The sequence below is a fragment of the Capricornis sumatraensis genome, chromosome 20 (genome assembly GCF_032405125.1).
Source record: "Capricornis sumatraensis isolate serow.1 chromosome 20, serow.2, whole genome shotgun sequence".
NCBI classification, from domain to species: domain Eukaryota; kingdom Metazoa; phylum Chordata; class Mammalia; order Artiodactyla; family Bovidae; genus Capricornis; species Capricornis sumatraensis.
In genome coordinates this window covers 57,078,775-57,091,836 of record NC_091088.1, presented here as the reverse complement: position 1 = coordinate 57,091,836, position 13,062 = coordinate 57,078,775, and the positions used below count along the sequence as shown (strand labels likewise).

The window sequence follows — 13,062 nt, the reverse complement described above, 5'->3', positions numbered from 1 at the left end:
ATGAGACATGAGTCCCTGCTCTCATGGCGCTGACATTCTGCTGGGGGTCAGAGACGGCGAGTGTCTTGCAGCGTGGTGATAAACCCTGTGTGAGCAGAAAAAGCTGGGTGGGGTTATCCAGTGATGAGAGCGACAGGTCATGGGGAAGGCATCTCAGAGCACTCACCTGTCGGCAGGGACTCGGGAGAAGCAAGGGAGGGTCTGGGGGAACCATCCCAGGCAGGAGCACATGCACGGAGCAGCAGGGCGTCGGGAAGGCAGGGAAACGGCCCACCCAGACTCAGCACTGTCCCCTGGTTTGTGTGCGCATACAGTCCTGTTTGAGAGTTAGGCCTTGAGGAGCTACTGTTTGAGCTCAGATCTGAAAGGTGGGGAGGATGGAATGCAAGGTGGTTTGTGGAATCGCCAGCATCAGGGGCATGAGCCCTTTCCAACTCTCTGATGCCATGGACTGTAGCCCGCCAGGCTCCTCTGTCCATGGGATTTTCCAGGCAAGAATACCGGAGTGGGTTGCCATGCCCTCCTCCAGGGGATCTTCCCGACCCAGGGGTCAAACCCGCTTATCCTGCGTCTCCTGAATTGGCAGGCCGGGTTCTTCACCACTAGCACTACCTGGGAAGCCTGGGTATGGCCAAATCCCATCTCTCCAGGAGTCAGTTTTCTGATCTATAGACAAGCTAAGGTTGGACCAGATGGACACATCCCAAATGAGCTTGTGTCCTTGAGACTCGGATAGCGGTGTGGTTGCTTCCGAGGAGATCTGCCAAGACAAGCCCCATGGTAAGCTTGGGCACAGGCCAGGCTGCTGACTTCAGAGGAGAGATCCTGCCCCTTGGCTCTCCCTCCCCCAGGGCCTTGCTGAGCAGCCTGCCATCCTGCGGCCTCTGGTTTTCATTTGTCTGGAGCCTGATGCTGGAGATTCCACAAACCACCTCACATTCCATCCTCCCCACCTTTCAGATCTGAGCTCAAATAATAGCTCTTCAAGAAGACCTTTCCTAACTCTCTGTATCTAACAGCATATGCCAGGTATACACTCATAATGAGCTTCCCTGATAGCTCAGCTGCTAAAGAATGCGCCTGCAATGCAGGAGACATAGAGACGTGGGTTTGATCCCTGGGAAGATCCCTTGGAGAAGGGCATGGCAACCCACTCCAGTATTCTTGCTTGGAGAATCCTACAGACAGTGGAGCCAGGCAGGGAACAGTCCATAGGGTTGCAAAGAGTCAGACACGACTGAAGCAACTTAGCATGCATATACTCATAATACTGTATCTTTGGACTTCCCTCCTGGTCCAGCAGTTAGGACTGCATCCCCAAAGCAGAGGGCATGGCTTTGATCCCTGGACAGGGAACTAAAATCCCACACGCCATATGGTGGGGCCAAAAAGAAAAAAAAAAACCCAACCCTTATGTATCTTTATCATAGCTGTAACTTGGTTTGCTTATGATCAGATTCACCAGTCTTTCCCTCTACAATTTATACTTTTTGTGTCAGTTTCTCTGTCTCTGAGGTTACTAAGATATTCTTTTATTCCCATCTAAATGCTCGAGAGTCTTGTGTCTCAAACTTAGATCTTAAATCACTAGCAACTTAATTTTTGTGTATGCTGTAAGGTGGAGAGCAGTATTCATTTCTACACTGCTGTAACAAATTACCAAGGTCGCAGGATTTAAACAATACAACTTTATTCTCTTACAGTTCTGGGGGTCAGTAAACCAAAGTCAGTCTAAGTTGGGGTAAAAACGTGGTGATGTCTGGGTTGTGTTCCTTCTGTCTTTTAAAATTTATTTTTCATTTTATTTATGTATTTAAAATTGTATTTTGTTGTGTTTCTTCTGGAAGTTCTAGGGGAGAATCCATTTCCTCGCCTTTTCTAGCCTCGAGAAGCTGCCTGCCCTCCTTGACTCCTGGCCCCCCATCACTCCAAGTCTTTGCTTCCATTGCCACATCTCTGGCTCCTCTGCCTCCCTCTTTCCCATGTAAGCACCCTTGTGATTACACTGGGCCCACTGGAATAATCAGGATAATCTCCCATCTCAAGATGAGATCCTTCGTCATGTATGCCAAGCCCCCTCTGCCGTGTGGAAGCCAACACAAACTCAGGTTCCAGGGATTAGGACGTGGACGTCTTTGGGGGGCCATTATTCTGCCGACCACAGGGTCTCATCTATTTTTCTTCTCTTTTCTCTCAGCTCATTTGCTGATTAGCTATCCTGCCCCGGCTCGTCTATGGTTGGGACTGGCAAACTACAGTCCATGGGCTGAATCTGCCCACCGGCTGTTGGTAAATAACGTTTTATCAGAACACGGCCATCCTTATATCCTAATGTGTTTGTCTGCCTTTGCAGCACAGCAGCAGAGCTGGGTAATAGTGGCAGACCCTGTATGGCCTGCAAAACCTAATAAGATCTACTGCCTGGCCCTTTACAGAAGAAATTTCCCAGCCTGAGTGTACAGTGGGGAGCATCTCCTGACAGGATCTTGTAAGCACAGGTCTGTTTCTGAGCTCCCAGTGCCCGCCCTCCAGCCTGTTCCCAAGCCGACATCACCAGCCTCATGACAGCTGTGTAATAATTCTTCGAATGGGGGGAGGTGAGGCTCCCCTACTTGTTTAAAGTGGGCTTGGCTTCTTTATCTTTTTTTAACCTATATGTTGTACAGTACTATTTCTAGACAATATTTATTTGGCTACACCAGGAGATAGCGGAGGACAGGGAAGCCTAGCGTGCTGCAGTCCACAGGGTCATAAAGAGTAGGACACGACTTAGCCACTGAAGAACAACCAGGTCTTAGTTGCAGCACATGGGATCTTCATTGATCTTCATTGCAGCTGGTGGGATCTAGTTCTCTGACCAGGGACCAAACCTGGGCACTCTGCATTGGACACATGGAGTCTTAGCCACCGGAGCACCAGAGAAGTTCCTTGGTTTCTTTCTCTTGTTTTTGCAACTCTGGCTGGTGTCCACCCCCTCACTAGACCAGGTCTGTCTTATCACCCTGTTCCTAACACCCTGTGCAGGGCCCAGCTCACAGTACCTGCCTAATACATGTCTGTAGAATGAAGAGCAGTCCACTGTTAGCTCAGTCATCCTTGTTTCATAGCAGGAGAAACGGGCTCCAAAAGGGGAACCATCTTTGCCCAAAAAGGTGCTTGTAAAGGCCTTATAATACTCCCATTTGGAAATTCTCTGGCAGTCCAGTGGTTAGGACTCAGCACTTTAACTCCAGCAGCCTGGGTTCAGTCCCTGGTTGGGTAACTAAGATTGCGAAAGTTGTGCAGTGTGGCCAAAATTTTAAAAAAAAAATCCCATTTTATAGATAAGGCATCTGAGTCCAGAGAAATCACAAAACTTCTCTGAGCCCCTGAGGCTCTTAAGTAGTGGGTCAAAGATGGCTCCAAAGCTTGGGCTTTAGAAAAATGTTTATACTACTGGTGGTACACGCTCTGTGCTTGCTTTTATGATTTAGTGTGCCTTGGGAATTCTACATGTCAATACATGTAGAGCTGACTTTCCCCCCTGCAGCTGCATCTTCCAGTCTGTGGCTGTACTGCAATTCCTTAGCTGGTCCCCTATCAATGGGCACTCAGGTTATTTCCCATCTTTGGCACTGCCATTGTACTGCAGTGAACATCCTTAATCTTACATCCTCCCCCCACCCCCAAGTGCTAGGATAAATTCTTAGACATGGAATAGCTGACATGAACATAGATGCGTTTGAAGTTCTTTATACCTATGGTCGGGGGTTCCCTGGTGGCTCAGATGGTAAAGAATCTGCCCACAGTGCAGGAGACCCGGGTTCAATCTCTGGGTCAAGAAGATCCCCTAGAGAAAGGAATGGCTACCCACTCTAGTATTCTTGCCTGGAGAATTCCATAGACAGAGGAGCTTGGGGGGCTACAGGGATCCATGGGGTCGAAAAGAGTCGGACACGACTGATTAACACACACATACACAGTCAATGGCCAAAGCGGAGGCACTAATTTAAACTCACAACAACAAGGAGAGCTTGTCTCCACACTCCTCACCAGCACACGATGCTAGCAGCAGTTTAACCTTTGCCATATGAATAGGTGGGGGGGGGGGGGGGGGGAAACTAGAGCCAAGACCTTTCTAACCACACCTCCAGGTCCATGGTTTGGGACTCAGTGCAAACTCATGGATGACACTTTCCTTTCCCCCAAACAAAGGATTCCTCCGCCTCTAAGTTTGAGCCCAATGCGGGGGCAACTTCCCTTCTGTCTACCTGGAAGAGGCAAGTCCATACAGCCTGGCTTAGAGATGCCACCTTTTTATTGACCGGGGCTGGCAGAAGAAGGAGCCACAGAGCCAAGAGGAGCGCTCACTCCCGCTCCCCGGGGCTCTCCGCCTGGTGGCTGCGCTGGTGAACGAGTAGAAGGCGTCTCTGGCCAAACGCCTGACTGCAGCTGGAGCAGCGGTGCCGCGCCGTGGCCTGGCTGCCCGGCGCGGTCGGGGGGTCGTGGCACAGGCGATGGGCCGCCAGTTTGGAGGGGAATGAAAAAGCCTTGGGGCAGTGTGGGCAAGGATAGGGGCGGGCGTCGGTGGCATGGTGCGTGTGGCGGTGGGCCGCCAGCTTGGAGGGGTAGCAGAAGGACTTGGGGCAGTCGGGGCATGGGTAGGGGCGGGTGGGCGCGTGGGTCCAGAGGTGGGCTGCCAGCTTGGAACGGTGGCCAAAGGCCTTTGGGCAGTGCGGGCACGGGTGCGGGCGGGCACCGCTGTGCGTGAGGCGGTGGGCGGCCAGCTTGGAGGGGTAGGAGAAGGCTTTGGGGCAGTCGGGGCACGGGTGGGGGCGGGCGCCGCCGTGTGCCAACCGGTGTGTGGCCAGCTTGGACGGGTATGAGAAGGCCTTGTCGCAGTCGGGGCAGCGGTGCGGGCGCTGGGGCGGGGGTCGCCGGCGGGGTCGGGAAGGCGCCCCCGTGGAGGCAGCGGGCTCTGGAACAGACTGGCTGGGCTTCTGCGGCGGGCCCTGCTCGGGAGCTAGGGGACAGGAGGGTTGGTGGGCTCCAGAAAGCAGCCAACGCCCTGAATCTAGACCAGACTCCCCCTAGACCTTGACATTCTAGTATATCTGGACACCTCCAGGGTCACACTGAGGTTCCCCAAATGGCTTGATCCTGCCCCTCACCCACTGCCATGCATCCTCCTAAGGCAGGCTCCGAAGAGTTACGTCTCTGGAACCCCAGAGCTAAGCTATCCCAAAGCCACTGAAGTGTCCGTTTCCAGTATCCTCCCAAGTGATAACCCTGAAATCCTTACAGAGGATCACTGAGGTCCCCCAAAGACAACCTGGAGGATTCCCCAGAACGTTGCATTTTGGGGATCCGAAATGGTTATCACCCTGGGCCCTCAAACTGTCACCCTAAGGTTCCCACAATACGTGACTCTCTTGGCCCCAATTCCTGGAGAATGCCCCCTACCCCGGGGGAGACGCCCTCACCTTCTCCTTTGGTCACAGGCTCCTTGTCAGTGGGACTAGGCTCGGCGCCCCCGGCCGCAGACTCCGCCTCTCGCTCCAGCATCTTGCTGGCCCAGAAACCTAGAGGGAGGACCTAGCCGGGAGAGGGGCGACGCCGGGGGTTATCAGGTTGTTGGGGATAGGACTGAGAGCCCATATTCAGGGCTTAATTTGTTCAGGAGCAGGGGCTATCACGTCGGGTCCTAGAAGGCGAGGGTGGGTGGAGCCTAAGGGTGCAGTGGGCGGGGTTACGCAAACCCAACCCAGAAGCAGTCTGTTTGGAACCTAGTCCCTGCGACTGAGCCTTCCAGCGAAGTGGGCGGGGCCTCTACAACTTTAACTCCCAGCCGCCCCGGGAGCGGAGCAGGCGGGGCCTAAGCCCAGGGTGGGCGGGGCCGGCCGCGGATGGGTGGAGCTATACAATTACGACCCGAAGTCGGTTGCTCAGCAACTCTGTCCCAGGGGAGGGGCCTACGAGCTCAGCGTGCTGGAATTCACACCCAATAGGTAGCTTTACCCGGCTCTTGGCTCAGTCTCAGTCCATTGACGCCGCGTGCACTGCCTTTTAACCCCGGAGTGGTGCTGGAGACGTGGAGAGGAGAGGGGAGACCTGGAGGAAGACACAGAAAGAGCGTGGCTCGTGTGTTGCGATTCAGAGACCCATAATGGACTTCTCCCTCGAGGTCCAAGCGTCCGAGCCTTCACGCTACCCTTGGGATCATGGCATTCGGGTATCAATGCACCCTCCCAAGGCTCAGGCGCCAATGCAGCCCCTCCGGAACCTATGCATCAGGACCCCAATGGGTCCTTCTCCGGGAACTGTGGCGTCCAGGCCCCACTCCACTTCCCGAAGACCCATGTGTCTGGGTCCGAACCCCTGCCCCCTCACCTGCGGACGGCCCCTCCCTGGGGGCGGGGCTCCGGGCCCCTCCCTCGGCGGCCGTGGCCACTGCAGCGCTGCCTTCGGATGCTGGGGAGCTGCACCACCCGGCGCGCGCCCAGCGACGGAAGGGAAAAGGAGGGAGCGCGCGCGAGCTGCTGGGCCCAGCCTTATTTCCATCCCCTCCTCCCACGCCGAGCCGGTGGGGGCGTCAGTTCGCATGCGCAGTCGCGGCTCGCGGGGGCTGCTGCGGAGGAGATGGAAAGGAAGGAGTGGGTGGGTGCGCCAGGCCAACGAGTTGGCGAGCAGGCGCAGAGCTAAACAGGCCGAAGGACCGGAGGAAAGTGTCCTGCGGCTTGCGGGGCCTACGGTGGCTGACTGGGGTCAAGCACGTGCAGGAGTTAACGCAGGGAAACCTAACTCGGAGATCACTGAGACAGCCTTCACTTGTTCTGTTCTGCTGCTTTTCGAGAATTCCGCTGGGAGCTTGAGTTCCGGCTCGCGAATCAGTTTCAAGAACCCGCCTCCTATTCTCCCGTTCAAGGGATTGGCAAGGAAAGGGTAGCCATTTCCTCGAGAGAGGACGGAAGGGGGACTCCGGGCTCAGAGGGAGCTGATGCCCAGTGAAAGTCACGTTATTTGTACAGCGCCCGGCACTTTTCGCCGTTGGGTGATTCAGGATTCTCAGCCCCTCGAACCCCAATGCTAAGGCCCTGGGGCAAGGAGGGCGGCAGTGTCCACGTTTCCCGGGCCCCCGCGTTCCTGGCTGGAGCTCCTGATGCCTAGGCCCACTGCTTGCTTGGCACCATTGCGTGACGGTGCACCTTCCCGCCCCGCACAGGAATGATCATGAAGTGCCCATAAACTACCCCCGCATGGGTGGGTCTTCAGTTTGATAATCCACAAGATCTGGCAAGCCCTGGCAGTCACGGGAGTTATAAGGAAGGATTATTTGGGCTCATTTCCCCACCCACTCCTCCCAGGTGATTTTTGAAGCTATATACCAGGCCTCCTATTCCATAAAAATATTTTTATTATGCTTGGTTTGTTTGAATCAGTAGTTAAACAAGATCCACACGTTGGATTTGTTTGCTGTGAGTCTTCAGTCTCTTCTTTAACATTTTTAAAGGTTCATTTAAAAGGTTGCTGCATGGAAAATGGATCATCGGGAGGCAGAGTGGAAGACAAGTCAATGAGGCGGCTGTTATATATTAATTATATTATTACCTATTAAAATAATATAATTTTGTAATAGTTATATTATCATTACAGCATCTGATCTTTTATATCAGAAATTGTCCTGAGTGCTTTATAGATGTTCATTCATTTAATCCTGACAGCAGTTTTCTCGAGAGGAGGCGCTACTATGATAAAAATGATGCACCATGGGACTTCCCTGGTCTAGTGGTCTAGTGATTAAAAATCTGCCTGCCAATCCAGAGGGCATGGTGTCCATCCCTGGTCCAGGAAGAGCTCACATCTTTCTTCGTTGCGGTGAGACAGCTAAGGCCATGTGCCGCAACTAGGAAGCAGGCCTGCTGGAGCCTGTGCACTGGCAACTAGAAAGTAGCCTCCACTGGCTGCAACTACAGAAAGCCCGTGCACAGGAACGAGGACCTCAGGCACCCCAAGGAAGACACAGCACAGCCAAAAATAAAAATAATTTCTTTTTAAAAAATGAGGCACTGAGACTTCCCTGGTGATCCCGTGGCTTAAACACCATGCTCCCAATGCAGGAGGCTCAGGATCAAACCCCGGTCAGGGAACTAGATCCGACATGCTACAGCTAAGAGTCTGCATGCCACAGCTGAAGATCGTGTATACGGCAACTAAGACCCAGAGCAGCCGAAAGAAAAAAAGAGGCACTAAGACTGATTCAAGCAGAAAGAAGCAGGGCCAGGATTTGAACCCTTGCAGCCTAACCCTGGAATTCATGTCATTTATGTTCTTGCTTTGCTGCCTCTGTGACTGGGGCAGAGGGCATGATAATGGAAAAGTGATCTGATTGGAGAGGTTAATTCAACAGGGCTTAGTCATGAATGGAGAGGTAGTAGTAAAAGGGGGAAGGAGTCAAGGATGATGAAATAAGCAGAGCCACCTCCCTGGGAGGAAAATGCCTAGAAATGGTTCTGAGCCAGGTGATCTGCCAAACTTTTTGCAAGCATGCACTCATTTGATTTTTTTCTAAATGGAAATATAGTTGCTGACAATAGTATATAAATCACGAGTGTATAGTCTAGTGATTCAGTTTATTGAATATAAAGGTCATATTCCATTTAGAGTTGTTATGAAATATTGGCTATATTCCCCATGTGCATTGTATATCCTTGTAGCCTGTTTTACACCTAATAGTTTATACCTCTTAATCCTCTACCCATGTAATGCCCCTCCCCACTGGTAACCACCAGTTTGTACTTCTCTGTGAGTCTGCTGCTGCTGCTTTTGTTTCCTGTTTTGTTAGTAGCTTGTTGTATTTTTTAGATTCCACATACAAGTGATATCATTGCAGTATTTGCCTTTTTCTGTCTGATTTATTTCACTTGGCAGAATGCCCTTCAAGTCAATCCATGTTGCTGCAAACAGCAAAATTTTGTTCTTTTTTTATGGCTGAATCGTATTCCATTGTATATATACATCACATCTTCCTTAGCCATTCCTCTGTGGCTGTTCACTTGCGTGGCTTCCATATCTTGGCAATTGTAAATAATGCTGCTGTGAACATTGGGAGGCTTGTTATCTTTTCTTAGATCTTCACAGTGAGGGAGGAACTATTTTCAGCCACAATTTACAGATGAGAAAACAGAAGCCCAGAAGAGGTTAAGTTTTGAGCCTGAGGTCACACAGCTGGGAAGAATGATGGTAGTTTCTAACTCTTAGGATGCCTCACAGCTAACTCTACAAATCCCCCAGAGGGCATGCATGCCTTCAAGGGACAGGTAGAGATCCTGCCAGAACAGTTAGGAATGGACCCTAGGGCTGAGGAGGTTTTATTTGGGGGATCCTCACAGTCAAGTGCCTGAGGGTCCCTGCTTTCCTGGCCTCTCCCCTGAGCTCCTGGCCATCCCTGTACCTCTCCTTGTTTTAGGCCTGGTGTCTGCTCCTCTTTCTCCACCAACCAGACTGAGGACTCACCTCTGCATCTCCAACTTCACCCAGCTTGAGCCAAACATTCAGGACACCTCAGTGTGAGGATAACTGAACCGAGTTCTCTCCTTGAGTCTGAGCCTGTCTTTCTGCCTGTTTCTCCCTTCTCTGGGTGTTTCTCTGTTCTGACAGGCTCTCCTTCCTGTACCTTTCTCCCTGCTCTAATGTTCCCTGCTCCCCACATCTCTTCCCATCCCCACAATCTTCTAGCATCTCCAAGTATATCTTTTTTTGTGTTATTTTGGCTGTGCCATGTTGCATTCATGATCTTATTCCCTGAGAGAAAGTGAAAGTCGCTCAGTTGTGTCTGACTCTTTGCAACCTCATGGACTATACAGTCCATGGAATTCTCCAGGCCAGAATACTGACGTGGGTAGCCTTTTCTTTCTCCAGGGGATCTTCCCAACCCAGGAATCAAACCCAGGTCTCCCACATTGCAGGTGGATTCTTTAACAGCTGAGGAACAAGGGAAGCCCAAGAATACTGGAGTGGGTAGCCTATCCCTTCTCCAGGGGATCTTCCCAACCCAGAAATCGAACTGGGGTCTCCTGCATTGCAGGCGGATTCTTTACCAACTGAGCCTGACGAGGGATCAAACCTGTGCAGTGAAAGCACAGAGTCTTAACCCCTGGACAGCCAGTAAAGTCCTTCCAGGTATATCTTTGTGACCATATTCCTTTTGACTCACACCCCATTTCAACTCTATGCCTCTCCATGTATCTCTGAAACTCTCCAGATCTCTCTCTCTCTATCTCTCAATGTCACTGAGTCTCTCCCCTCATAAAGTCCATCAGAAACACACTGGGAGTCTGGCAAAGCTGGCTTAGGGGAGAGGACCAAAGACGGAGCACTGGCTGTCTCTCCAAACACAGGGAGAATTACATTCGTCCCTCAGCATCCACAGGCTTTCCCAGTGGCTCAGCAGTAAAGAAGCCGCCTGCAATCCTGGAGACACAGAAGATGCTGGTTCGATCCCTAGGTCGGGAAGTTCCCCTGGAGGAGGGCATGGCAGCCCACTTCAGTATTCTTGCCTGGAGAATCCCACTGATAGAGGAACCTGGTGGGCTACAGTCCACGGGCTCATGAAGCATAGGACAGGACTGAAACTACTGAGCGTGAACATGAATTCAGTATCCACGGGATGGGGTGGGAGTGGTTAGTTCAGGACCCCTCTTGGCTACAGAATGGGGAATGCTAATGTATCTCCTATAAAATGATGTGATACAGTTGACCTCTGAATCCCTGACCCTCTAGGTGAGGGTGGGGTGCCCTATTCTCGCTATTTATATGATTGCAAAGAGTAAACTTTCAGGCTGCCCATGACTAGACATGTTTCAACTCTAGGTCCTTGGTGTAAATTAACAAAAGCCATTTTTAGAGGTTCACGTTCCAAAAGAAGCCAAATGATTCCAAACCAGATTTTGCAAGGCATCATGGAAAATTATTTATTTCTGTGGCGCTTTCCAGGTGGCACTAATTAATGGTAAAGAACCTGCCTGCCAATGCAGGAGACTAAGAGATGAGGATTTGATCCCTGGGTGGGGAAGATCCCCTGGAGAAGGAAATGGCAACCCACTCCAGTATTCTTGCCTGGAGAATCCCATGGACACAGGAGCCAGTCCATAGTGTTGCAAAGAGTCAGACATGACTGAAGAAACTTAGCAAGCATTTATTTATTTATTTAGTTGCACCTAATGGCTTGTGGGATCTTAGACCTGTCAATAGTGAAAGTGCCAAGTCTTAACCACTGAACGCCCAGGGAATTCTGGAAAATTATTTTTTTAATGATTTTTTCCTGGGAAGAGATAAACATTCCTGATAAAATACTTAAGCGAATTTTAAAATAAACTTTAATTGGATAATATGTTGTTCTAGAACCAGGCACCCATCCAACAGCCCCTCAAGACACTAATGACATTGCACCAAACTTTTTTTTTTTTCTAAAAATGAGTGTCCAACTGCCTGGGTTTCCTATAAAATGGCCCCAGAGCTATGAGTGTACTGGGGTCTCTTATTGGATTTCTACTTCTCCAGAGAAAGAAGTCTGTGCTTCTCCCAATGTACCTCCCTTGACCTTTGAGTATCTTCCTGTGTTTTGTTTTTCTGATTTTTTAAAAAATTTATTTTTTATTTTATATTGGAGTAGAGTTGATTTACAATGTTGTGTTCGTTTCAGGTGTACAGCAAAGTGATTCATTTATACGTATACACAGATCCGTTCTTTTCAGGTTCTTCTCTTATACAGCTTATTACAGAATGCCGAGTAGCGTTCCCTGTGCTATACAGGAGGACCTTGTTGCTTCTCTGTTTTATATGTAGCAGTGTGTGTATGTTAATCCCTAATTTATCCCTCCCCTCAACCGGTCCCCTTTGGTAAGCATACATTTGTTTTCAAAGTCTGTGACTCTGTTTCTGTTTTGTAAATAAGTTCATTTGTATCACTTTTTAAGATTCCACGTATAAGTGATACCACATGCTATTCATCTTTCTCTCTGACTCACTTCAGGTAGTAGGATGATCTCTAGGTCTGTTCATGGTGCATTGTTTCATTTTTAATGGTTGAGTAATATTCCCTTTTATTTATGTACCACACTTTCTTTATCCATTCCCCCAGCTGATGGACATTTAGATTACTTCCTGTTTTGGCTGTGGTACAGAGTGCTGCAGGGAATGTTGGAGTGCATACGTCTTTTCAAATTGTGCTTTTCTCTGGATATGTGCCCCTGGAGGGGGAATGCTGGATCATATGGTAGTTCTATTTTTACTTATTTATTTTTTTGAAGTGAAGAAGTGAAGTGAAGTCGCTCAGTCGTGTCCCACTCTTTGTGACCCCATGGACTGTACCGTACCAGGCTTCTCCGTCCACGGGATTTTCCAGGCAAGAGTACTTGAGTGGGTTGCCATTTCCTTCTCCGGGGATCTTCCCCACCCAGGGATCGAATCCAGGTCTTCCACATTGTAGGCAGACGCTTTTTTTCTTATAAGGAACCTTTATGCTGTTCTCCCGGAGAAGGCAATGGCACCCCACTCCAGTACTCTTGCCTGGAAGATCCCATGGACGGAGGAGCCTGGTGGGCTGCAGTCCCTGGGGTCGCTGGGAGTCGGACACGACTTCACTTTCACTTTCACTTTTCACTTTCATGCATTGGAGAAGGAAATGGCAACCCACTCCAGTGTTCTTGCCTGGAGAATCCCGGGGACGGGGGAGCCTGGTGGGCTGCCGTCTGTGAGGTCGCACAGAGGCGGACACGACTGAAGCGACTTAGCAGCATACTGTTCTCCACATAGCGGTTGTAACTCTTCCAACAGTGTAGGAGGGTTCCCTTTTCTCCCACCTTCTCTATCATTTATTGTTCACAGACTTTTGATGATGGCCATTCAGGCCGGTGTGAGGTGACTGTTCTTTGTTTCTCCGGGTCTTGCTGTCTCCTCTCTTCAGTCTTTCCAAACTCGCCAGCCTCGCTCTGCTCAGCCCCGCCCTCGGTCCGCGCAGTCGCGGCTCCTTTAAGGCGGCCCCGCCCCCGCCCTGCCCCTCCGGGGTCAGCCAGCGGAGCAGCC

At 50.7% G+C, this 13,062-nt stretch overlaps 1 protein-coding gene across 1 annotated transcript; it reads right to left on the bottom strand.

The window, feature by feature from the left end:
- Positions 1–4,323: 4,323 nt before the first annotated feature.
- Positions 4,324–6,652, bottom strand: ZNF575 (zinc finger protein 575). The gene is made up of 4 exons (XM_068992956.1): positions 6,370–6,652; positions 5,998–6,090; positions 5,463–5,574; positions 4,324–5,002 (listed from the first exon to the last, which is right to left on the bottom strand). Exons 3-4 carry the CDS (start codon positions 5,542–5,544, stop codon positions 4,347–4,349), a joined length of 738 nt encoding a protein of 245 aa, XP_068849057.1. The 5' UTR covers positions 5,545–5,574; positions 5,998–6,090; positions 6,370–6,652; the 3' UTR covers positions 4,324–4,346.
- Positions 6,653–13,062: the final 6,410 nt, after the last annotated feature.

Excerpts from the sequence above, each read along its gene's own strand:
- ZNF575 (XM_068992956.1), bottom strand. The coding sequence starts at position 5,544 with ATGCTGGAGCGAGAGGCGGAGTCTGCGGCCGGGGGCGCCGAGCCTAGT. Across the intron at positions 5,003-5,462 it reads GCCTGTGACCAAAGGAGAAG|CTCCCGAGCAGGGCCCGCCG; the intron begins GTGAGGGCGTCT and ends CCTGTCCCCTAG.